The sequence below is a fragment of the Vicugna pacos genome, chromosome 4 (genome assembly GCF_048564905.1).
Source record: "Vicugna pacos chromosome 4, VicPac4, whole genome shotgun sequence".
Classification (NCBI taxonomy): Eukaryota; Metazoa; Chordata; class Mammalia; order Artiodactyla; family Camelidae; genus Vicugna; species Vicugna pacos.
The window spans coordinates 55,287,628-55,313,035 of NC_132990.1; the positions used below are offsets into that span (position 1 = coordinate 55,287,628).

The following is a 25,408-nucleotide window of genomic DNA, read 5'->3' on the forward strand; positions in this document are numbered from 1 at the left end:
TAGCAAAGGCAAAAAAGAGAGGCCATATGGCCATCCTCTGTCCCATCTGTTCCATGGGGACTTTGGCCTCTGGCTCAGCCAAAAACCAGATGAGGATCCTGAGGACTCTGAGGCCCCTCGCCCTTCCTGTCCAAGCCCTGTTTGCACTGAGAGACTGCCATACACACACAAGGTAACTGTTACTTTGGACCCAAACTGAGCTTTGCACCCAGCTTATGCAACTCAGTTTCAATGTATCCTTTACCCAACAGCAACAGCAGAGAGCTACCCCGACTGATGGTCCCCATGACTCTGCATAATTGGGGCACAAGAGATTGGTCCCCAGGATTCATCAGCAAATGAGGACACAGAGTAAATGGGCAAACAGCCATCTTTCAACAAGCTTGCTCTGGGGTTTAGTGTTAGGTATCCAGTTTTTACATCTTTTTTCCATCTTCCTGCACACAAGACCCCTACAGCAGGGGAGCCTCCTTGAGACCTGTAATGGCCCATTTAATGCGCTGAACTCTCGTTCAGCAAATGCTTATGAAGCATGTGCCAGGTGCCAGGCTCTGGGGCCAAATGTGTACATCTCAGAAGGAGAATATCAAGCAATGGTTTTCCATACATTGTGGGCAAGAACTATCAAGGAACTGCTAACTTCTTCCCCTGCCTAATGGGCGGGGCTGGTTCTGACTATGTGAGCTAACTGCATGGAACCCTGATCAGGTTTCAATGTCTGAACAGTATATCTAGAGCCAAGTCAGGTGGATCGGGAAGTAGCTATAGTCAGCACTTAAGATCCATAGGCTTAAACCTTTTGTGCAGATAAAGCAAAGCCTGCTAAAAGCCTGTAGGGCCACAAGGAAATTGATTCTGGTGCTACTTTCATGACTGACCCACTCTGGACCCCTGCCCCGCTGCTGTAAACCCCAGTCCCATCCACTGTACAAGGAGCAGGCCAGATCTTTCCAGTTCCGACAAACTAAGCATCTGCAGCCTGAAGTAAAGCACTTCTTTTTTTTCTGGTTCAGCAAAATACATTTCCTGTAGAAATCAGGAAGGGAGGTAAGGACGACAAGGTAGTAGGCAGTAGGTGCATAATCTAGAAAAGCCCTTTGGTGTCAGGATGCTATGTCCTACTTCTTCCTTCAGCAAGAACTCTGCCACAGGGCCAAAATTTGCCTTTGACTAAGCTGGCCTATCTCTCTAACCATAACTCTTCTTAAACCCAGAAGCACTACTGAGCAAGAAGCAACAAGACTACCAAAGACTGGCCCAGTCTGGATGGCCCAATTCCAAGTCCTGTTCCAAGACCCTGTGCTCCTGATTCCTTGCTTGACCTGGGGGAAATCCTTTCCCTGCTTTGTGCCTCAGTGTTCTTATCTGTAAAATGGCAGGTGTGGACTAGACTATCCTTGAGACCTTTCATCACAAAGAGGATACAGCTCTTTCCACCAGTCGCTGGCTAATGGACACGGCACAGCAGAGACAGGTTCCCATCACATGGGCTGCTGCCACCAGGATGAGAAGAGGCAGGGGACCTGGACCACACAGTAGCTGAGAAATGAGATTAGGAGATGAATATACAGGATGTAGGAACTCCAGGACCCGGGAATAGCCATGGAAGGCAGGGACAAAGGCAAGGAAGAGGTTAGAAACTTCAAGATGTTGAGAAAGGTAGAAAAAAACAATGACACTACTGAAGAGCAATTTGACAGTGGTTTAGAGTACCAACTCGAGAGTCAGATGATTTAGATCCGAACCCTACACGTGCTCCTGACTGGCAGTGTGGATCTCAGACAAATTGCTTAAACTCCTCTGTACTTTAAGTTCCCCAGTTATAACACAAGGAAATAGCATTACTTTGTAGATCTTAAAAGGATTAATCCAGTTAACAACCCACTTTAGTGCCTAGCATATGGAAGCTCATCCTAAGTGTTTGCTTTTATTATATTATATAATATTCTGGTATTTTTATTTTTATTATTATTATTATCAGGACAGATAGAATATGCAGATTCTAGTTCTTACTCTCTTATTACTGACCTTGGGATTCAGCTCTCTACAGGCAACATGAGGGACTGAAAAATTAGCAGTGTTTCTCAAAGTAGAATACGTATATGTATCCATTCATGAGGGACTAATAGGAATTCTCCATGAGGACTTAAAATATTTTGTGTTTTCATTTCAATGGTCATCTAAACAAAGGTGAGTAAACACATCTGGATTTTCTGAATGCCTACTTTATAATCAAGTTCTGGCACACGATTTCAAGCCTAAGTTTACATTTGTGTTTGTGATTGTGTTTGCACCAATATAACTGTAGCAGACTAATGAAAAAGGCACAGACACAGCTGCTATCTGTGAATGATGAGATTAGACCAAATGAAAGCCCAATGGCATCAAATGAAGGTCACTGAAAAAAATGGTAGGAAAATTGAGTCGTTAGCATGTAATAATATAAACTGTCCAAACTCAAGCAAATAAGCATGCACTGCTGTAGTCGCATTGTTGCCTATAATATGGCTTCAGCTAAACAGCGTCAGCTGTCTTACTACATTAATGGTGTTAATTTGAATTGTATTGGTTTTGTAACTTTGCATTTAATTTGTAAGTTTGTATGGGTCATATGGTTGTATAATACAAGGGGTTTATGTCCACTTTAACATATGCACATATTTAAGTAACATTATAATAAAAAATAAATTTAGTGAACACAAGGGGACCTTGACATTTTTGTTCTTTTAAGGAAGCTCCAAGCATTATTCTAGTTTCAGAAACACTGAAACTATCTCCAAGATCCCTTATAGCTCTTTGAGTCTAAGAAAGATGATCATTTTGGTTACAGATGTGTTAAACTTCATGAGGACAACCAACTGGGGATGCAGGCTTAGCCTTCAGGAGACAGAGATTTAGAAGCCTACAGAGGAGTGCAGCTAAACCCAGGAGACCAGACGGGATCTCTAGAAGAGTTCAGAGAGAGAGAAGCCAAGAGCTGATACCGGAACTTCAGGGAAACCACCATGCCTTATAACGTTCCCCTTCTCATGGATTCACCTGATCATCAAAGATGACCTCGGGATTACCAAAAGGACCACTGTCCCATCCAGAAGTGAATGGCTTAGAACCTCCAGAGAAATAAAACAAATCTCCATTGTATATTCCTCCAGGCTTGCAGTCAAAGCTGAAAGGAAAGAGTCCTCACTGACACTAAGAGATCCAGCCTCTGATCTCTAAGAGCTGGGCCATTAATTCACTTCATTTTCACTGCCCAGAAGCCATCAGGTGCTCCTGGAGAGCCAGGGAGCCCCCAGGACTGCAGCAAAAGGAAAGAGTAAGATGGTAAAGGGGCATTCTGTGCCAGATTCCAGAGGTCAGAATTCAGGCCTGGGCACTTGCACAAACTAAAGCTACCATTTCTGCCTGGCTGCAAATCTGTCCCCTATGCGAAGCAGTGGGGCTAGATCAGGACCATGCAGTTCTGTGTCCACCAGGGCCAGATTCACTCCATCACTTGAAGAAAACCAAGAAGACTCCCTTTCTCTGCCTTCTCTGACCCCCAACTCAAAACCAGGAAGCAAAGCACGGGAGCCCCCTCCCCCCCGGAGGACCCCAGGCTTACTGTCTGTCTTCTTCGGAACGTGAGATTCTTCCACAGCAGCAACCTCAGCTGAGGCCAGCAAGCCATGTTCCCTCAGTTGGCACCGCGCAGCCTGCGTGCGGCTCGGCAGCCCGGGGAGGAAGTGGCCGGAGCGCACAGCAGGGACGCTGTGGCTGGTCATTAACTGAAAGATAAAGCAAGAAGGGACAGTGCTGTCAGTTTCTGCTGCAAAACCATACACCCTGAGGGCTGTTGCTCCAGCCCCCTCATCTGAGCCCTCATCACCCAGGTCTGCTTCTCGACTGCTTCCCGGGAAGCCACGGGTCCCCCATGTCCAGCTGCGGGGTCTCTAGGAAACAGGGCTTCTGGAGGTTTTCTGGTGGCAGCCTGGGAGTGGGTCATCATAATCCAAATCATTTGAGCTCCACTGGTGGGATCATTTGGGAAGGAAAACTGCACTTATGAAAGCAGACCTAGGTGGGCAGTCTTAGATGGCCAAAACACTGAGGTTGGGAATGGCCTATTAGAATCCCAGTGACCTCCATCGCTTCTCTAAGAAATTGCTTCCCCTCACAGAAGATGTCAGCAGCACTTATAAACTTTGCCTCAAACCTGGAGTGACTTATGCTGCAGAATACATTTTCATCTGGCCACACAGTTGAGTCCTTGCAATGATAAATGGCACCATCGATACAGCAGTTCCTAATCTGGAAAGCCACAGCATGTCTTAGATAACTGTGAGTAAACACCAAGGAAATGCCACGGACACCTGGCTCTCAGGTGATGAGGACAACCCCAGTGCTCTGTGTGTGTGTGTGTGTGTGTGTGTGTGTGTGTGTGTGTGTATGTATGGAAAGCAAACAATATCCCGTGGAGAAACAAGTCAGCTAAGGCAGACAGAGAGCATCGCCTGTGAAACTGACAAGCTCCCACTGTCCGGACAGATGCACACTTTTGGTTTTGCTCCACCTGCATCTGCACACAGGGCCCAGCTACTCCTGGTCAGGTGTGGACTGTTTGGCCATGCTGGAGGGAGGGGAGGTTCTCGTAAACAGATACAACCTTCTGTGTGTCCCAGCTGCCCCCTCAACAATGGTATTTATTTAATGCTGGAATAATCCTAGGTAGCCATACAGGAATTAAAGTTGGGCAAAAGGCAGAAAATGAAAAGCAGAAGAAAGGAGGGATACACAGGTCAAATCTAGGTCCTGCTGCCACTTCACAGTCATGAATGCTTGGTAGAAACCGGAAACCAGGTTTATCTCTAAAATGGCTCATTTAATCATTATGTTCTCTACTAGAGTAGAGGTGGGGATGGGATCTTAGCCATGAGGAACAAACTACAAAAAGAGCTAAGAATGTAGTGACCACCTATGGATACAAAACCAACTACTGGACTAAAAATCTGTGAGTTCAAATCAGACCTCAAGGCAAAGGTCAGCCTCTAGCAGGATTTAACCCTCTTGGCCCAGATCCCACAAGGACTTGGATTTAAAACTCCTACAGAACAGAGAGGATGGGGGGGGGTCTGCAGCTTTAGAGAAGAAGAACTGACACTACTATCATGTATTTTAAGTCATTCATTGACAAGCCAACAAATCAAAAATTCTTCTGAAATATCCAAGCCTTATGACCTATTCCTTTTCTTTATCGTTTGCTCAGCAAAATCTCTAAGACACAGGACCTCCCAATTTCTCACTCCAAAATGAAGAGGCGATAAACCAGCACTGTGTCCACCTGCAGTTTGTTGTTTAAAGACAGCACTAGCCTCCGAGCACTGAGAGCCCGGGTTTGATCATGAGACGCAAACCAGTGACCCCAAATGGTTTTGAAAGTGGCCTGGGACATGGTGTGCATTCCAGAAACACTGAAATAAATAATTAGCTAGATTGTTCTCGTGCAAAAGCTGCTCTCCAGAAATCACTTCGTTGCTTTAGAAACTACAGGAATCTTTTCAAATCCCCAAGGTAACAATGAGGAGGCTGGAACAAACGTTTGTAATTAAAAAAGGAAAGTTAGCCTAGTAGAAAGAGCCCAGAGGGGAATTAGGCCCAGCTTCCCAACTAGGTGCCCTTGGCCAAACCTTTATGCTCTCTGAGTATCAATTTCCTCAGTATAAAATGGGGGAGACAATACCTGCCTTGCCTGATAGTCAATGGATCAAATGAGGTAATATAAATAAGTCCCCAACAAAGTACATGGCGCGCTGGAAGTGCCGAAGAACTGTGCCAAGTTCCCTTCTCCCCGCTTTCTTCCTCTGGTCTATCCATCCTCAAGCAGAGAAATGGTTACATCCTGTCCAAACATTCTGTTCTACTCCATTATTTCTAGCAAATCCATTGAAGGTTTCCAGCAAGATAGGAAGGGCAAAGTAGGAAGAATGAAACCAGAATGGCCTGCTGTGAGAGACCCCCCCGGCCCCCGGCCCAAACCAGGACACAGAATCCCCTCAGTCTGAGTGGAGAATCTCAGAGGAAAAGAAGACACACCTCTATAGAATGTTCACGAGAAGAGAAAGGCCAGGAGGAGTGTTTTTGGAGAGTATCCTCCTAAAGCAGACATGGGTTCTGGCCATGAGACATGCAGAGAAGTTAGCAAGAAGTAGCCCAGAGCAGCAGTAGAAGGTTCTGCTCCAGTTTCGCTGGGTACAAACAGGCCGCCTTCTTGCCCCACTTCCCCCACCCTCCTTGGCACAGCCCAGCCTCCCGCATTCCCTCCTCCCACCTCAGAACACAGTGACCATGGCTGGGAGCAATTTTATCCAAAGAGGAGGGTTTGGCAATGCCCGGATTCCTCTGTTCAGGTAACTGAAGCCAAAGGAACATTTCTACATCAGTTTTCCAAGGAAGTGAACAAACAAACCAAAACCAAAAAGAAGGCCATACTCTGTACTAGATTTCTCAGTGTTTCCAAGCCAGTAGCACACTTTCTTCTGCCCTGATGCACATTTCCAGTAACTGGCTGGACAGGGTCCCACCTCACCATCATGGACAGTCGATAGGCTGCTCTTTTCAGGTGACCACAGCAGCCACTTCACTGGGTTCCCTGCCTCCCGTCTTGCCCTGCCCCATCCATTTATCACAGAGCAACCAAAGTTATTCAACTAAACCAGAGATCCAAATACACCACTCCTCCACCTAAAACCTCCTGCCAGCACCCACCGCCCTGAGGACAAAGTCCAGTCCTCATGTTGGTTTCACTGCCTTCCCGATGACTCCAGCCTCCTCTCTCACCGCTCCCACCTCCTAAACCAGGCCCCGGAAAAGGATGCACAGGTTCTGGGTGGGCCGCCGCTCTCCTACCCTGGGATGTCCGTGTACTCCCTGTCCTGAAACCTCTTCTCATCACACTGTCAGCCTGGCTAACTCTTCCTCAACCGCACGTCTCCATTTAGCTGTCACCTGCTGGGGCTCCTGTCCTAGCCACCTCCCCTGCGCTGGGCGCAGTTAGGAGCCCCTCCTGGGTGCACCCCAGGCAACCTCAGTCCTCCCTGGCGTCACCACTGCCACATTCCGTATCTGCGGACCATTCCTGTCTCTTTATCGCAGTTTTCCCTAGTCTGCAAAACGGCGTCAGGCATATCATCAGCCCTCGGGGAATACTGGCTTAATTAACGAACTCCGAGAAGTAGAGTTTCTGAATGTAGGGGTGGTGGTATTCCTGGGCCTGTGGTTAACCGATTTCTCAAGCTTGATTAACTCATTTAGGCAAACTGTCCCCAGAGAGGGGGCTCTGTGTTCACCACACACTCGTGATGGCCACAGAGGACTGCTGAGCTTCCCAGGTAACTCGCGGGACATCCGGAAAGCGGAATTGAATCTAGGTCTGCTTCCCACAAACACCAGGTTTAGCTAAGAGCAGAGCAGGCTCTCCCAAGGCCAGAGAGGCAATGAAACCTGCTTTCCACTGATCTTCCTGCCAAGTCCGAGGCACACCGTCTCCAGGCCTCCTCGTCACCCAGACAGATCACCCTTTGCCAAAATTTAAGATAGTTTCTGCACTCTTAACAGTCTTTTGTACAGTATGGACCTAGTGGAAGTGACTGTTCAAATCTTTGGCCTATTTTTAAAGTAAATTTTCACTTCAAATGCCACTGATATTCTAAAATTATTAATATCTGGAGAATACCACAGCCTGCGAAACCATAACCTTCTCAAATAAGCAAAGGTCATTAGCTGCAGAGAAATGCAACCTCAACTAAAATCACAATGAGATGCCACCACATACCCACTAGAACTACTAAAATTTTTTAAATTTAAAAGCATTGTAGGGGGGCAGCTAGAGCTCTCATACACTGCTTGTGGGAATGTCAAATGGAACAGCCACTCTGCACTCTGGCGGTTTCCGGTAAAGTTACACACAGACTTATGATATAGCCCAGCCATCCCATTCTGGGTATTTGCCCAAAAGAAATGAGAGCATCTGTCCCCACAAAGACCTGTATGTGAGTGTTAACAGAAGTCTTATATGAAATAGCCCGAACTGCAAACAATCCAAATGTCCTGCAACTAGTGAATAAATTAAATTGGAAAACTATTCAGCAACACAAAAGGACCATGCTACTAATATATGCAACAGCATGGCTCAAGCTCAAAAGCTGTAGGCGAAGAGAAATAAACCAGATAGGAAAGACTGAAAATATGAGCCTATATACATGTCATTCTGGAAAGTGAAGCAGTGGGGACAGGAATCAGAGCAGTGGTTGCCAGGTGGTGGGGGGAGAGGACAGACTGCAAAGAGCACTGAGTGATGGAAATATTCTACGTCAGGACTGTGGTAGTGGTTATACAGCTATATACATTTATCAAAACTCATCAAACTGTACATGCAAAAAAGGCTAAATTTAACTGTACATAAATCACACATTGATAATCTGACCTCCCCCCTCAAAAAAGGTTTGTGTTCTATGATAATAATAAACACCCTCCACAAGTCAAGTCATGCCTTTAGGAGAACTAAAACCTGCAAAAGGTGAAGCTTGATTGTCATGTGATTCCCTAGAAAAGTAAAGAGAGAATAAAACCTTCATCCCCTCTTCATTCCACAAACAACGGCAGCTCTAACTCTGCAAGGTTCCCGTTAGCCACAGCAAATACTTATCGAGCACCTATTAGGTGCAGATGCTGTTCTAGACACTGGAGCTTCAGCAATGGACAAAAGAGGCAAAGTTCCTGCTCTGATGAACTTCTATTCTAGCAAAGAGGCGGAAAGTAGACAAGTAATTGTGTGTTGTTAAGGCAGTGGGTGGTAGGAGCAATGAAGAAAAATAAAGCAGAGTCAGGAGGTAGAAAGTAACGAGGGGGTGAGTGACCCCTTTCTTTAGGACGGTGAAATGAGAGATTGCGTCATGTGCTACTGGCAAAAGGGTCACCAAATGACAGCTGGGGTTGTGAATTCTTTTAACTTTTCCCTAAACCAGAACCTGAAGGGCCAGACAGTCTCAGTGATGTTGGCAAAAGAAAAAATGTAGGTTCACAGGAGGCTTGGTGTCACGGGGGAAACGAAAAACCCCAATCAGCACGTACCCCACGGTTCCCCCACCCTCCTCCTCACCAAAATGTCTGGCCCTTTTGACCTTCACATGCAAGTTCCAGAGAGAGATGAGACATATCAAAAAGAAAGAAGGAGAGAGGGAGACACGCAAAAAAGACAAGGTGGGAGGGTTTTTCCCCACTTGGTAAAGTCAAAAGGAAAACAGGAACAACTTCCCGTGACTGCCTTCGACCCTTTTGAGGCATTAAATCTGTCTAGGGAAATGCAATAAGGAAAAAAAAAATTGCACATTTGCATTGCTACCAGAAACTCTCAGCTTGTGCAGTAACAAAGGGTCGGTTGCTCTTTTCCCTTCCTGCAAGAACACTGCGAGCACGTGAGGCTGTGCTCCCATCTAAGGGTGGAGGTCCAGCCCTTAGCCAGCATCAGCTCCAGGAGGGGACAGTCTTCAGTGGGAACCACGCAATGGCCATTTCTCCCAGGGGCAGAGGAGTCGGCCCCTTTGGCGAAAGAGGACAACCTTACACGAGGCCATCCTCCAGTTGACAGGAAGAGTTCACGGCAGCTTTGGGGACCCACTCCCACCACACCCCATCTTATAGAGAAGCCAATGCCCCAGAAAGCAAGCGGCTTCCCCAGACTCACCCCCTAGAGGTAGAGCTGGCCCCCAGGTTTCTCAAGAAATAACCTGGCCAACAACTGTTCCCACCTTCCCACTGCTATGTTCCTCCTACAATTCTGTTTGCTCCACTGAACACATTTATCCTCTGAGTTCTACCCAAACAGTTCATAAACCCAGAATATGTGGTCAGCAACCAATTTTCATTCTTCAAAAACAGCGGTGTTGTAAGAGCTATTTCTCTAATTTTTTTCACATTGAAAAGCTTAAAAATTTTTTTATTTTATACAATTTTTAAAGGTTACTTTCCATTTACAGTTATCACAAAATATTGGCTATATTCCCGTGTTGTACAATACATCTTTGAGCCTATCTTACACCCAACAGTTTGTATCTCCCACTCCCCCATCCCTATCTTCCCCCCTCCCCTCCCTACTGGCAAGCCCTAGTTTGTTCTCTGTATCTGTGAGTCTACCTCTTTTATGTTATATTCTCTAGTTTGGTGTACCTCTTTAGAGTCCACATATGAGTGATAACATATAGTATTTATTTTTCTCTGTCTGACTCATTTCACTTAGCATCATGCCCTTCAAGTCTAAATTTTAAATAAATAAATAGAGAAATAAATATATGTGCGTGTGTTCTGTTGTGTTGGACAAATTTCCACATAGTTCCTAGAAGTGAGACAGAAGTTAAAATCTGTGACAACAGTTATCAGCATCTCTCTTGACAAAACCATTTCTAGATGTCTTATCCCAGTAAACAGCTGGCCAGTACCCTGCAAAGCAGTAGGCTGATTTAAGGCAGGATTTAACTACGTCACCTATGAATTGTAAACGTGCTGGTGTTAAAGCTTAACAGATGGCCTCTTCATGAGATGTGGGTGCAAAAACAAGAGTCACAGGTGTTGGTGCATCTTATCTCTGGGGAGATGTGGGGGGTCCCCTAGAATTAGGATATGAAACCCGTAAGCCCACCAGAGCATGCTTGCTTGGAAGAGGTCTGCTCTCTAATTGCCCCTCTGAGCACATTTCTGGATCAGTGGCCACATTCAGGGAAAAGGCTAGAGGCTACTGACAGTCAGAAACCAGGCTGGAACAGGCTCACAGCACCCACGATTATAGGCAGGGCACGGCTGCTAGGGTAGAAGAGGGGATTTTGAGTCGTTCGTGATTTCTCCCAGGCTGACCCATCAGCTTTATTAAGCCTGAAGTTAATCTGACTGCTGCCGTTTCTTTTCTGGCTTCCAGGTGACACGGAGCTCTCTACTTGTAAGCCAACCACGCTAAGCCTTAAATTCTACCACCTCACAATCCCCAGTCAGATGGTGGACCCACAAACTCAGTGAAACTGCCCCTAGTTGCCATTGTGAAAAGGCCACGGCTAGTATTCAATGACTCTTGAAATTGTGTTTCTACTTAAACACTGACATCTTAACACTCAAATTTGAGGAGGAAAAAAGTGTAAGAAACCCTCCAAGAGGAAAGTCAAGGGTTTAAAAGGAAGCCAGCCATTCTATCCTTCTATAAGATTCTCATTATTCTAGAAGAGGTTCTGCTATCACAATACCTGTTTAAAAAATATAGACCCAATGAATTTTATAAATTCTAATAATCTGTAACTCAAAGGGACCTTCCTGAAATTACCAAATGTATCAGACTTATTTGATTATTAGTAACAATAAGTGTATAGACATAAATGCACATTCTTCTTTCACCCTGGGATACATATTCAATATCCTGGACAAAAGTATTTGCTAACAGCTGATTTTCAAAATGAGGGCTATGACATGAATACATCAAAACTGAAAGTTAGAGGAGATACATGAATACCGTACAAATCTGAAACCAGCCTTTGAGAAGCATCATTCTTCATGCTGTCAACAATTCTATTTTAAAGGAGATTCCAAAGCTTTAAATCTATTTCCATCATGTCACTGAAATTGGGACAGCCAAAGATCCCATTTATCACTCTCAACATGCCAGTTGCTACCAGCTACAACAGTCTCTCTCTAGGACTTCTAAAACAATCAAGAGCCAGGGTTTCTGAAAGCAAATCTGTCCCATAACCGAGTTCTTGTTTCATCGTTGCAGAACTATGGAGAAATTCTGACCAAATGTTAGAGAGAGCCCTTCTCCCCCTGCTGATTTCCACAAAACAAACACAGAGCAACCTTCAAAGGAAGCCTTCAGCAAACAACACAACTATTTGCTTTTTCCCTGGTTGGGAATATGGAGCACATAGGAAAAAGGAACCTTTCCCCTAGAAATGAATACATGCCAACATTATATGTCATAGAAAACAAAATCAAATTTTCTCAACCACAAGCATAATGCCAAAATGAGAGGGACATGCAAGGAAGGAACTATCGAAGTCACCAGCACCCTGAGTTACTCAGAAACACAAGCAAGCCAGCCTCCATGAGCAGTCCTTTCTTTGCAGAAAAACTGGACTAGATAATATTCCCTCTTGTTTGTAGGAAGGTTTTCTAAGAGAATTTTAGGATAAAAGGTTTAGTGACTGTATCAGCAAAAACCATTTTGTTTGGTTTACGTCTCTGAAGAGTCAACATCTTCAGATGTTCAACCTTCTCTCTGCCTCAAGAGTTTATTTTTATAAAAGTGCTCAGAGGACTCGGGGACAGACAAACCCCAATCTCTTCACTGCTACCCCCTTCCCATGGGCCTCTGCTACCACCGTGCAGCAAACTCCCCCAGACATTCTTAACTCTTTTATGTTCTTGAATTAACTGGCTCAGTAGAAAGAAAGGAGGTTTTGGAGTTAGAGAAAGCCAGGTCTGAATCCTGACTCAGCTACTCACCAGCTCTGGGACCCTAGGGATTCTGAGTCCCTGTATCCTCTCCATAAAATAGAACTAATAATGCATATAAAACATTTAGCCAGTTCCTGGAACAAAGCAGGTACCCAGTAAAGGGCAGCTATTACAATGATTAGTGCTGCTGACTTCCCAGGGTAAAGCATTCATCAAGGGTGGGGCGCAAAGTGGGAAGTTTATTGAAGGAATCTCTCTTCTCTCTCCTGTCCAGAAATAGTACTATCTCCCTCAAAGGCTTTTCCACAGCACACTGGAACTCTGCAGTGCCGAGCTCAGTGGGAGATGAGAAAGGGTTGCACTGGTATCCCGGTGCCACCTCTGCCATTGTTTTACCATAAACCCCCCTTTGGGGAGTGTCCACCATCCACTATTCTCCCACACCAGTGCCAGTAGGCTCCTATTCTCCACACAGGCACACAGCCGCCTTCCTCTACATCTTCGGCATCTGGCTCAGTTTTCTTCTCCACTCCACTTCTCCAGCCTCTGGGTCAGTTACCTATTTGCAACCTGGACCTTACAATCCCTCCATCCCTTCAGGTTTCCCTCCAATCTTCTCCAGTGTACCAACTGCTCTGGCGATCCCTGCTAAATTGTAAGCTGGGTGCAGCAAGTTACCATGTCTCAACATCTTCCTATCCTCCGCCACATTGAGCCCAGGGCCCAGGATGACTCGGTGCTCATAAACATGTGTGGAATGAAGGCCCCTGAAGTCAGCTCTCAGAGATGACAAAAATTAGGTAAAGCAGATTCACTATGGTAACAAATCAAAACGTCATTGAAAATACAGGTTCATATAGCCTGAAACCATAACAAAATTTCCAGCTGTGTTGAAAGAAACACGAGTGAAACAGGAGTGCCTTTAATTTGGTTTTCCTCAAAGCCACTCTAATTTGTTTGGAAGGACGTTCATTTTCACTAACTTCATGTGAGCAAAGGAGAATCTGTGATTTGCCAGACTGAGGCTCTAGGAGCCCTGAAAACATGCCAGCTAACAAGAACACCTCCCCTAGGAGTTCAACCCTGAATCCAAGACTGGCAGCACTGGTCAGAAGCCTTGAGCTCTAAACCCATGGCTCAAGTCAAGAACTCACTCAATGAAGCATACCGACACCTGGATACAATTTTTCCACCGCAACACTTTAGTCCCTTTACCTCTGCCAAAACAAGTTATTTCATCTCCAGGCTCTTGTCCAGTTTCAGCTCACAATGTATGTGACCAAACCCAGCCACCTTCTCCAGAACGTCCTCTCTCCCCAGCCAGCTCTTGAGGCAGTGCGGGCACAGGTCATTGTCTGCACTGCCTCCACTCCCACAGCCTGGTTAGGACCAGAGGGCTAGGTAGTGAGGACCTGGTAGGGGTTCCAGGGTAGGCACAGAGGCACAGGGTCTAAGCCCCGCTTCGTAACTGAACTTCATAACTGAACTCCTTCTCTGTAACAACCAAAACAAACCCCTCTGCTGGCTAGCTGCCTCGCTGAATTAAGAAAGAGGAATAAGATCACAAGTTTAAATTCACGGATGTGTGATTCTGAAAAACAAAAAATGAACGATGTTACCCCTTTTCAAAAAAATACTGGCAACATGAACTCCATTATTTGAGGTCTGGGAGGATCTTCCCAGAAGAAATTGATTTGTACTATTCCCATATTATCAAGATTCTGAGTATTTCTTCCAGAAAGAGCTACTGTCATTAAGATCTTCACAAATCAAACATTTTATGTGCCAGATTAAAAAAAAAAAGTGCTCAAGGAAAGATGAAACTAAACTATTGGGTGGAACCCCTGCTGGCCTCTTTTCAACTGTGATTTATAGTGGCATTTAAAAATGCACACACTCTCATCTCCCAAGTGACCATGTGCTAAGTGTCTACACCAAGGGAGCACCAAGTCCCCAGTGGAGCTCTGCGTAAGGACAGAGTGCCTTGCTGGTCTCTGCAGCCTCCAGGGGCACATCTGCTCCCTTAATGGAGGCCACTGGAACCAAGTGTCAGACAGCCCTCCATGTGCTCCGCAGAGGAGAAAGCCTCATGAGCATGTGAAATAGGACTGGAGTTAGAAACTGTAAAGTGGGACTAATGCCACTAAATTTGCAAATCTTGCAAAAGGACTGATGACTGAATAAACACTGCTTGACCAAAGGCTTTCTTTATCTTGAACTCAAGGTCCTTACTATAATTAACACAATCATTTAAAGTAAAAACAAACAAAAAACCTATCTTTAATCACAATTAATCCTAAACAGCCAAAATTAGCAAAAGGTTTTGTACTTTTGCATAAAGGAAACAGTCCTCAGGAAAGACTCAACCTTTAGGACTTCTGTGGAGGTTTCCTTCTGATTCGAACTTACAACCCAAGAGCAATTTTTGAGAGAGGGAAAAAAAAATCCGATTGAAAAACCCATTAAGATTCAAATTGGACCAACAGACAGAATAAATAACCGAGGCCAGTCAAAGATTCAGTATCCATTGTAAGCTGAAAGGATAGACTTTTATGAACACAATTTTTTTTTCTCTCCCAAAAGGACACTGTAAATATTACCCTAAATTCTGGGGCAGTAGTGAGAAGCCTGGATTAAAAAGTCAAGAAGCTGAGATTTTAAGTTCCAGTTCATGACAGCTGGGGAGTGAATTCAGGTAAGCCATCCTACCCCTGTGAGCCACAGAGCAGGAAACAAAGACTGGAGTAGATCTACTAAGTTCGAAGAACACTGCCTGGAGCTTGGATATCAGACCTGAGCTCGAATCCCTGGCCCTGCAGTTACCGAAATAGATGAACCGCGAACAAGTTATTTAACTAGTCTCTGTATCAGGTGCACCACCTGAAAAATAGGGCAACCTCAGTGTTTCCCCAAATGCGGGAAAGTTACACAAGAACTTAGAGGACTTTAGGGGATGGACACAGTATACAACAATCACACAATGAGAAAATGTTCTTTTCAGCAATTCTTTTTTATTTTTTTAATTTAAGTACAGTCAGTTTACAATGTGTCAATTTCTGGTGTACAGCATAATGTTTCAGTCATACATGTACATGCATATATTATTCATTTTCATTCACCTCTTCTTTAGCCTTTAAAAAACTGTATTATATCAAGGGGAATTGTTTGGTTTTCTCTTCGACGCCTCTTTAACATATGCTAATTTTCCTTTTTTAACAAAGTGAGAGCAAGTCTCAAAGTCAGCTAGTGCCTTCACAAAGCAAGTTTATTTTATAGGCTGTTTAAAAAAATTGTTTAAAAAATTACCTTTTATTTGAGACAACGGATTATCAGTTTTCAATGTAGAGGACCAGTGCAAGGTTAACTTTTTAAAATATATGTATTGATGATTACAAAAGTGTAAGTCAGTTGAAATAACTTGAATGGTTTACACGCCACCTATCTCAGGGTAACCGCGAGGACTAAACCAGGTAACAGGGGGAAGGACCAGCCTGGGCTGTGCTCGTCCACCCACGCTCGATGGGTAAAACTTCAGTCAGTGAGGTGTAAGACTAAAGGGCACCGTGCAAACAAAAGCCAACCACAAAGGACGGATGTGAGATCCCAGAACGATGAGGAGCCAAACAGTAGCAGGAAGGGGTTCTTCAAGTAGAAATCAGAGAAAAGAGGAAAAGCATAGCAGGAAAGTCCGTTAACAAATAGTTCCTGCGCTAGACGATGTGCTAATCACTGGGGAGAATCTGAGTACGCCTCTTACTCACTCCAGGACAAAGCTGTCAAAATGGTCAGTCTTATTTCAAAAAGCCCCGCATGCCAAGCTAAAGATCATCATGGTGGCAGCAGAAACTTAAAAGTCTTTTAACATCTGTGCAGCCCCTAGTACTTTACATGGTGTTTGAAAAATGTTTGCTGAAGAAATGGATTTCAGTTTAATGGTGTTTTTGTACATTAGCCATAGACAGATATATATGTGTGTGTGTGTGTGTGTGTAGAGAGAGAGAGATACATAAACATGCACATATATACATATTTAAAAAATATTACATATTCCTCTTCCATCCTTCTTCCAGTACCAGAAATCACACCTCACCCCAGCTAAGGTAAACTGTCACTTCCATCCCAATCTCTGCATCTGGGAGTGGAAAAGAGTCTACAGATCAATCTAAACTCATCATTCTGGGCCTTCACTTTCTCTGCCTTTCCAAGGAAAGCTGCAGCTTTTTCAGTGTTGCTTTTATGTCAAACTTGGATCATCTAAATACCAGATCCAATCGAATTCAGGCTGTCATCCCCTTGGGGATTTGCTTCTTTGAGAAAACAATCCTGGTTTGACTCTTGGCAAAAACAATTATTCCCAGCCAGGCATCCTACAGAAATGTTGTGAAGCAAGTGTAAATACGGTTGTGAAACCCAGACAATTTCTTAGCAGTTCCTCCCTCCTGTCCAGCCCACCCCAATTCTGAAATTTCTTCCTCCTTTTTTCCCTTCTTTCGTCGAGTCCTAATCTGTTATAATCTCTGAAACAACAAATTCAGGGCAATGCTTTTGACAACTCTGTGTCTTGGACACCTACCTCCAATGAGAGTTTTCTGAGATACTTAGAAATATCCTTATAAGGTCAGTCAAATTCTTTTCCTTTCTTAGAGGATGAATGAGTCTTAAAAGTCAGTTAGCCTTTTTTCTATCACATATGGGCTTAACAGAATTATAACATACAGAGCAAAACCTATACCCCAAAATGGAGATGTCCAGGATGGAGGGTCAAAATGAATATTTTATTTCAGAGAAATTCTCCAGATGGTGAGTCAGAGCCGAGAACAATGTCTCATTGTGTCTCACTAAAGCATGTTTGCTCCGTTGAAATTTATTGAGATAAACCAACCCTCCAACCTTTCCATTTCAGATGAAACTCCCCCTCTGGTTCTATGATTCAAGTCTTCGTCCACCCAATGCAGATAAACAGGTAATTCCATCACCTCTCTCTCTTCCTCCTTCCTCTCCTCCCATCATCTTCATTTCTTCCATCATCACTCTCAACAGAAGGCTCTTATGCAGACCCTGGGTGTTTCCACTCTACCTCTCAAAATCCACATGATCTATTACACGAATGCTGAGCCTGTCCCTCAGGACACATCTCTAGGCAGCGTCCATCAAAGAATTACCCTCTTTCCTAAATACAGACCTAGGGTGAGAGGATATAAAAGCTTGAAGGGCTCTTTAAAAGTCATGTCATTCAGCCTCTTTCATTTCATCAACAAGAAACTAAATCTCAGAAAAGTAAAACGACTTGCCCAGGGTCACATGACTTCTAGTAGGTTTCTGGAATTATGTGTAGACTATAATCACATGTCAAATTGTATATAATTATATGTAAAATTTGAAGTTTACATGCTTATGTATATTTTTTTTCTGATGAGACAGTCCATAGCTTTCATCATATTCTCCAAGTAGTCAAAAATCCTCTCCCAATAAATGATAATCACTGATTGGTTTTATATATACAAAACTCTTCCTAGGAAGTGTCCCATACTAAACACCAGTTATCAGGCGGGAGTGTAGCTTAGTTAGTAGAATGCATGATGAGCATGCTTGAGGTATTTGGTTCCATTCCCAGTACCTCCAGTTGAAAAAGAAAAACAAAAGAGAGAGAGAGAACACCAGTTATCATAAAACATCTTGACTTCAAGACTAGCCAAAGAAAATTGTTTAACTTCCAAATGCTTCTTGGAAGTTGGATTTGGCATAGAAAATGCTGTAATTCTAAACAAATACACACACACATACACACAAAGAATGAAAAAAAAATAGATCCTATACATAAAAGGTTATTTTGGTTTTTTAAGGATTTAAATTCTAAATTAGTGAATTATCTCATTCTTATTTTAAAAAATAAATTCATGTGCAAATAAAAGTACTTAAGTGTGAAATGTCACAGCCTACAGCATTTTCTCAAATCACAGCTGTTTCAAAAAGAGAAACGAAACTGAGTGGAGTCAGAATTGTTTGTTCTACAAAAAGTAAACTGGCCTAAATAACTTTACATACTAATATTTCTCAATCTATCATAAACCTAACATAAACTACAGTTACTTATCATATAATTCTGCTTCTAATGCTTTTCTGTGGTTATCCCATCATTCTAATTCATCTTTCAGAATACAGGAAACAAACATTAGTTTCCCATTCTTTCTGATTTGTTTGAGTCAGCATTCACTGAGCCCTCTTCCATAGCAGGGCGGGTGACTTAAGGACTGGGAGAATGACTCAAAGACTCCTCCTGGAAAGGCATACACTCAAGAAGAAGACAAATAAATGTTAACTGTAACAAAAAATACAAACACATGGCATGAATACAGCTGTGGGAGCCAATCCTATAGGAGCAAAAAAGAAGCGGATAATTAATTTTAACTCAGTGTTGGCAGGAAGGTGTGAATCCAGGAGAGCTTATGAGAAGGATGGCATTCAAATGAGGTCTTAAAGGAGATTTTCAAAATGGAAAAAGGCAGGATTTCACACTTGATTTTGTTTTAGGAACCAAGTCTGCTGTGCCTCGGAGTAAATGCTCTTTCCTTTAATATGGTTTCTCGTCTCAGCAGAATGCAAGGTAACCGAAGGCTCCATCTGAAAGCAATTTTACATACGAGATTTGCTTTCTCTGGCTTCAAATATTTCTAAAATGTACCTGTCTAACAACATCTATGCTGGTTACCTATCCAGGGAACTATCTTCAGGTGAAAGCATCTAAATGAAAAGGGAGACTCACTCTCTTTGCCTTTTGCTAGTATTTCATTTGTCAAAACTGACTTTTTAATAAAGTCCTTACCCTGATGTTGGTATTTTCATGGGAACCAAACTAACTGCCTGGGATGCAAACTCAGCTCTGTTACTTACTTAAAAATTCCATGATCAGGCTACTTAACTTTGTCTATACTTCCATTTCGCCGTCTGTAAAATGAAGGTGATAACAGAACCCACCTCATGTGGTTCTCGTGAGAATGAACTGATTACATGTAAATGCTTAAAACAACACCCAGCATACAGTAGAGCAACAATACATGTAACTTTCTTCCAAGAAGAAATGTTTTTAAGAGTTTATTTCTAATGTGCTACATCAATTTAGTATGAAAAGAGTTTCCCATCTTATTTCACTTTTAGGCAGACTCTGAAACTGCATTTACTTTCAGAGAAGGATGCCGAAAAAAAAAGCTAAATCTGATGTCTGATACCTAGACAGTAATGGCAGTAACAGAGAAATAGCTTATTTCAGAAGGTCCATGACATAATTAGGGATAGAATAAGCAGAAATCGTATTATAACCAATTTTTAAGCATTCGCCAAAGTTAGGATTGACAGCTAACCTAATAGTTCTTTTCTCTTTTTCTTTTGTTCCTTATACTTTTAAAGCCAAATCCTCTATTATTCCATTTTCTAGGTATCATACAGGAAAACATTGTGAGATCATAGACCTACTCACAAATATTTGACTAAAACAATAGTAAATTTTTCATTTTAAACCAAGTAAAGAATTAGAGATGAGTAAATTTTATTGTCTGTCCTTTCCATGGTGTTGCAAGCCCGTGGCAACAAATGTCCCAACAAGCTGAAGAGAATTTGGCTGGTCCACTCAGAGCAACAAGGGAGATTTGATACAGGCTGTAGATTCTGATAAGGGCTAGAGCAGACGACTGTATGAGAACATAGTGAGAAACCCCGGAAAGTCCTCCGCTCACAGCAGCTGAAACTGCACCACCTCACTGCTTAGAGTGCGAGTCAGAGAACTCTGGGGCCGGCTGGCAGGTTCAAATCTTAGCACTGCCGCCTTCAAGGTATGTGGCCCAGGACATGTTAGTTAACCTGCTTCTTAATGTGCAAAACAGGGACAATAAATGGGTTTGTTGTAAAGATTAAATTAATATCTGAAAAGCATTTGGACTAGTATTTGGCACACAGTGCTATTTAATAGTGTCTACTAAAGAAATACTGCAGCAATTTGGGCACTTACAATTATTTCCACATGCAGGTATGGAGAGGGTTTCAGTTTTTAGTGTAGGCTCTCTCCGAGAATCATTAAATTAAAATAAATTATCAGGAAGATTTTTTTTTTGGTCCAACTTTTTTTGGGGGGTAGGTGATTAGGTTTGTTTATTTATTTAATGGAGGCACTGGGGATTGAACCCAGGACCTTGTGCATGCTAAGCCCTTGCTTTACCCTCCCAAGAAGATCTTTAAAATTTGATACTGAGGTAATTGACCATAAGGAACATTATACTTGCATTACTTCTTTAATATCTAGATTGCAAATAAAAATGCATTTGGATTTGACAGTATTTTAGAAATGCAAAAGCCACACAGCCATTGATATTTTCTATATTCCCAAGAGGTTCATGATTAAAGAGTCTAAAATCCATTTAATTATTTTAAGAGCTAAAAATTGAAATAGCAAAGATATTAACAATTTACAATCACTATGAATACAGCATAAGCAACTTGGATTATGAAAGGGAAGATCCCAAAAAGAAAAATACTCCAACTTCTCTCCATGTAAGGTAAATACTACAGAAGATAATAAAAAGCTTTGTTGCTGAGTTTCATTCGGTTTCATTCATGTTTAATCATGTAAGCATTAAGACTTCCTAGAGCAGAGGCTGAAAACAACCAAGCTCTAATCACCCTTTTCCAATCCAAGACTAATCACTGTCTCACATGAACTATAAATACGCCCTAAGCCAAAATGTGCCCAGGGTCTATTCCAGGCCTCTATTTAGATGTAAACTGAACATTTATAAGAGGTGAGATTTCAAATGCTTATCTGGAGGGGAGACAGCATATCACAGGTGTCCCCTTCACAATCAGTTACATCATTCTGGAACACCAGGCTCGTCCCTGCAAGCGGGCTTATGAATTATTCTGACTACAATAGCAAGTCTTACCCCTTAAATGGACTGTGGTCATCAGGCTTATAACTCTGATTCTCCTGCTTTTTCTCCAGTAAATACCAATTTGTTTGTGTATGCAATGTTTTCCGAAAACTCTATCATGAATTAATTTAATTCTTTATAGGAGCACTTGGGTGACAGACTGACAAATGGAAACTTGGTACTTGAAAATTTCTGTACCATCTGAAGAGGTTCTACTCTAGAACCTTCTCCATACTTTCACACTTTCTTTGACTTGGGAGAAGTGTCTCAAGCTATAAACAACAGAAAGCCTCCATTATTTTTGTGGTAGATATGAGGAAAATGGACTGAAATAAAAGTTGAGATGAGAAATTAAGCACTTTTTTTAGCTGGGACTTAAAGTTTGTATGAGAAGATCAAAACTCAGGTTTGGGTCCCAAAATAAACTTTTGAATTTGGAAAATTTTGTGAGGTGTTCTTTGCGGGGAGGTAGGTATCAGACCTTAGAAAGTGACTTTCTAATATTTATCAGAAAGGAAATTTTCAAAATACCAAATTTGTCTTCTATCACACGAGTGTATATATCACCCACTCACCTTGTGCGGTGTCACTGAAAAGTCTTGGTTTTAAAAGATGATATCAATGCCACAAAAAATACAAGCCAATTATTTCCAGTGCCAAATTCCTTCCTTCCTTCCTTCCTTCCTCCCTCCCTCCCTTTCTTTTCCTGTTCTTTCTTTCTCTTTCTCCCTTCTCTCGCTCTCTGTGTGTCTCTGTCTTTGTGTGTGTGTCTCTCTCTGCTTTTTTTCCTTTTATCTTGTTTATTTCCGTCTTTCTGATGAGTGTTTTAAAAGAGGCATCTACACACAACCCTAGTACTGGCCCAAGCCCCAAGAACCTTCCATTTAGCAACGCTCTGGGAGTTGGGAACCTTTGTAACAACAGCAAAACAGAAAAGCTTTTGCCTGATGCCCCAGGTTTCCTCCCAGTCTGCAACCATCCGTCTTCACCGGATCTCGGTTGGATCCTGCGAGCGACAAAGCCTTGTAGAGCCCGGCCCCACTTCGGCCAAAGGGACGATTCCCAGGCCACCCGGCCAGGAGGCGCTGTGGGCCAGTCCCCCCGTGGCCACCGGCAGCCGGCGCCCAGCCTTCCCTCCCCCCACCGCGGAGCCCAGCCCGGCGGCGGAGCTCCGAGTTCTGCACCGCCCGCAGGGGTTACTCTCGGTCATTCCGCTGCACCATCTCGCCCCAGCTTCCCCATCCGTGCCCGGCCTGAGGCTGCCCCAAGAGACAAGCAGCAAAGGGCAGGAAGATGGGGGGCGGAGGATTGGGCACCTCGGCTCCAGGTTCCCCAGGCTCTCCTTCTAAGTCTAACGTTTTGTAAAGAAACAAAACTCGTCCTCCCGCTGCGCCAGGGATATCAGCTCCGGGGAGCGCCTGAAGACCGTGGGGCACGACCTCAGGTCAAACAAACCCCTGAGGCCTCAAATGAGCAATAGCCCAAGGACCCGGTTTGGGACACATCCCAGTCGAGTTCTTGAGGAACAAAAACGCGTCGCTTCAGTCCGGGGGCGCACGGGTCCGATCCCCAGGTCAGAGCCCAACTCAGACCAGCTCCTTAAGAACGAAGTGGGAACCAACGGCTGGCATTCGTGCCGGTGGGCGCCGGCCGACCCGCAGGCACAGAGGTTTCCAGCCGGCTCAGGCGCTTCCGAACAAAGGGAAGAGCTCAGTGCCAGACCTGCCACTCTCCCCACTCCGACAGCAGCGCGCCCAGCACCACCAGAAGCCCCCGAGTCCACTGCGCCCCAGGTACTGCGCCCAGGTCTCCGCGCCCAGAGATGCTCCCGGGGCTCCACAGCCGGGCAAGCACCGAGCGCAGCGGTGCCGTCTCCGGGTCGCCAGAGCTCGTCCTAGGACGTCCTTCCCCCATTTACGCCGCCCGCCGCCCCATTTGCACTGCAGGAGGCGAGGAGATGGGAGTTCGGACTCCAGATCCCGAAACCCAGCGCTCCCCAAAGTCCTCTCGGCCCCGAAGCAAAACAATAACCCCAAGCCACTGGATCGCCTCTTACCTGTTTTCCACTTTCTTGTTTGCGTCTCTCTTCCCCCACCCCTAGAAAAATCCTTCGGGGTCAAAGTAGGAGAAAAAGGAACAAAGCGCCCGGAGAAATTGTCTGTGGTGACACTGGTCGCGCGGTGCCCCCTTCCCTGACCACCTGCGCCCTGGGAGAGAGGTGTTGGCGCGGCTCTGCCGGCCCTGGCCGCACTCACTCTTCCTCGGAATTACCGGGGTTTTGCCGCGACTAGTTCCTTTTATAGATTCGGCCGCGCCGAGCGCAGAGGTTACTATCGGTCAAAGCCTGTTCTCTCCCTTCTTCCCCGCCCCCTTTCCCGGCCTCTGTTTATGTAGTTCAGTCACTCAGCAGAAAGCACGTGGAGTCTCGCCCCGCCTCTTAAACGGGCGACGTCCGGCCGCGCGAGCAGGGCTGGGGCGGGAGGGCGCAGGTCGGGGAGCGCCCTGCCCCCGCCCGGCCGGCGGCCCAGGACCACAGCAAAACGCGTGGCGTGGGGCTGCGCCCGCCAAACTGCCTCACCCTCCTTCCGGGCAGCCAACAGCACCGGTGGAAATCGCTTCCACTAAACTGGTGCTTCCAGCAATTTTTGTTTCCTTTGTTCCTTTACTCAGTTGGAGGGACTGGGAGGGGGTGCAGGGACGGAGAACGCGAGACTGAAAACCCTCAGGACGTCAACTCTTTCGTCTTTTTTCCCTTTCAAATGCCCAGGATGTGGGAGAAGGTGGACAGTTGTCTGGATAACCGGCTGGTTTTGTTTTCAACCACAAACCCTGAATTTGGAAATCAAAAGGTGACTTATTGCCTCCCAGCCTGGGCCTCCTAGGTCCCTGGGAGGACCCCTGAAAAGCGTCTTGTTCCTTGTCTTGGCAAACTGGGGGGAGGAAAGAGACCACAAAAGACGGAACAATGTGGACCTTTTTAGTTTCATCATATTGGTCAGCATCCCAGTGATAGATAAATATACATGGCTTCTATTTTTGTTTCTACAGATTCGCGAAGTGCAGCTAAATCGCATAAAGGAGATGGTGTAAAATTGCATAAACATTTCAGTTCTCCAACTTCTTTCTCTAGCTCTGGCTTTGACAGTCAGGAGCAAGATGGCCCATAATGTATGAGGAACAGAAGCAAGTGTACAAATGGAGGCCCACATACTTTAAGTCTAAATATTTAACTCATAAATCAAGCCAATAAACTGTAAAATAAGTGCCTCCAACCTTGAGATACCTTTGGAGCAAACCGGAAGGACAGGTTCACATTCAGACTCCTCACGCTTTGACTTGAGTTTTGGCAAGAAAGTGGTGGAGTAGGAGAGCCAACACCAGACCACTACTATCCCCACCCCCAGCTCCATTCTATTCCAGAAGAACCTCTGTGTGCATGTAGGCCCCCTGCTGCACCGGCCCCCTCCACACTACCGTGAAGGCTACAGTCTGAGCCCAGAACCACTTGTCAGTAGCTCTGTCGACACTTAGGACCGATCCAGTGAGGAGGCCCATGCAGGCCCTGGAAGTGCATTTCGGGAACTTAGGGCATGGAATTCTGAGGTCCTGGCTACTCATAACTCTGGTGGCATAGCCCCTTGGTCCTGTTGACTGCTCACCCTTAGGAAGAGATGGAATTTGAGGCAGGCCAGAGCCAAGCCTTCTGAAGCCCAGGACACAGGAGAAGAACCCCCCTTGCCTAAATCAAAGGACAGCCCTGCCTAAGAGACTGGGTGCTGGGGTCAGATTTGACTGAACATGATCCCCAACCTTCTGCCTCCATTTCTTCATTGGTAAAAATAGACTATATATGCTCTCCCTGCCTCACAGGGCTTTCTGAAAGTGAATTTTGTTCATTTGAGCTCCTGGGAGTAACAGCAGTGTAAACAAAGAGGGTGTTAGTAGCTGACTATTAAGTCATGTTCAGGTAAGACATCACTTGGACAGGTTTTCCCATGCCAAAATGTTACAACTCCAAGTCT

The 25,408-nt window shown here is 44.5% G+C and overlaps 1 protein-coding gene across 1 annotated transcript in view; it reads right to left on the reverse strand.

Annotated features, from left to right (window-relative positions):
- ABCA1 (ATP binding cassette subfamily A member 1) overlaps positions 1-23,736 on the reverse strand; it is a 126,646-nt gene extending 102,910 nt beyond the window's left edge. Inside the window, exons 1-2 of the mRNA XM_015247208.3 lie at positions 23,443-23,736; positions 3,605-3,767 (exon numbers count right to left, since the gene is read on the reverse strand). Coding sequence (XP_015102694.1) covers positions 3,605-3,670 — 66 coding nt within the window. The 5' untranslated portion in view covers positions 3,671-3,767; positions 23,443-23,736. The remainder of the gene's footprint in view (positions 1-3,604; positions 3,768-23,442) is intronic.
- Between the last annotated feature and the right edge of the window lie 1,672 nt (positions 23,737-25,408).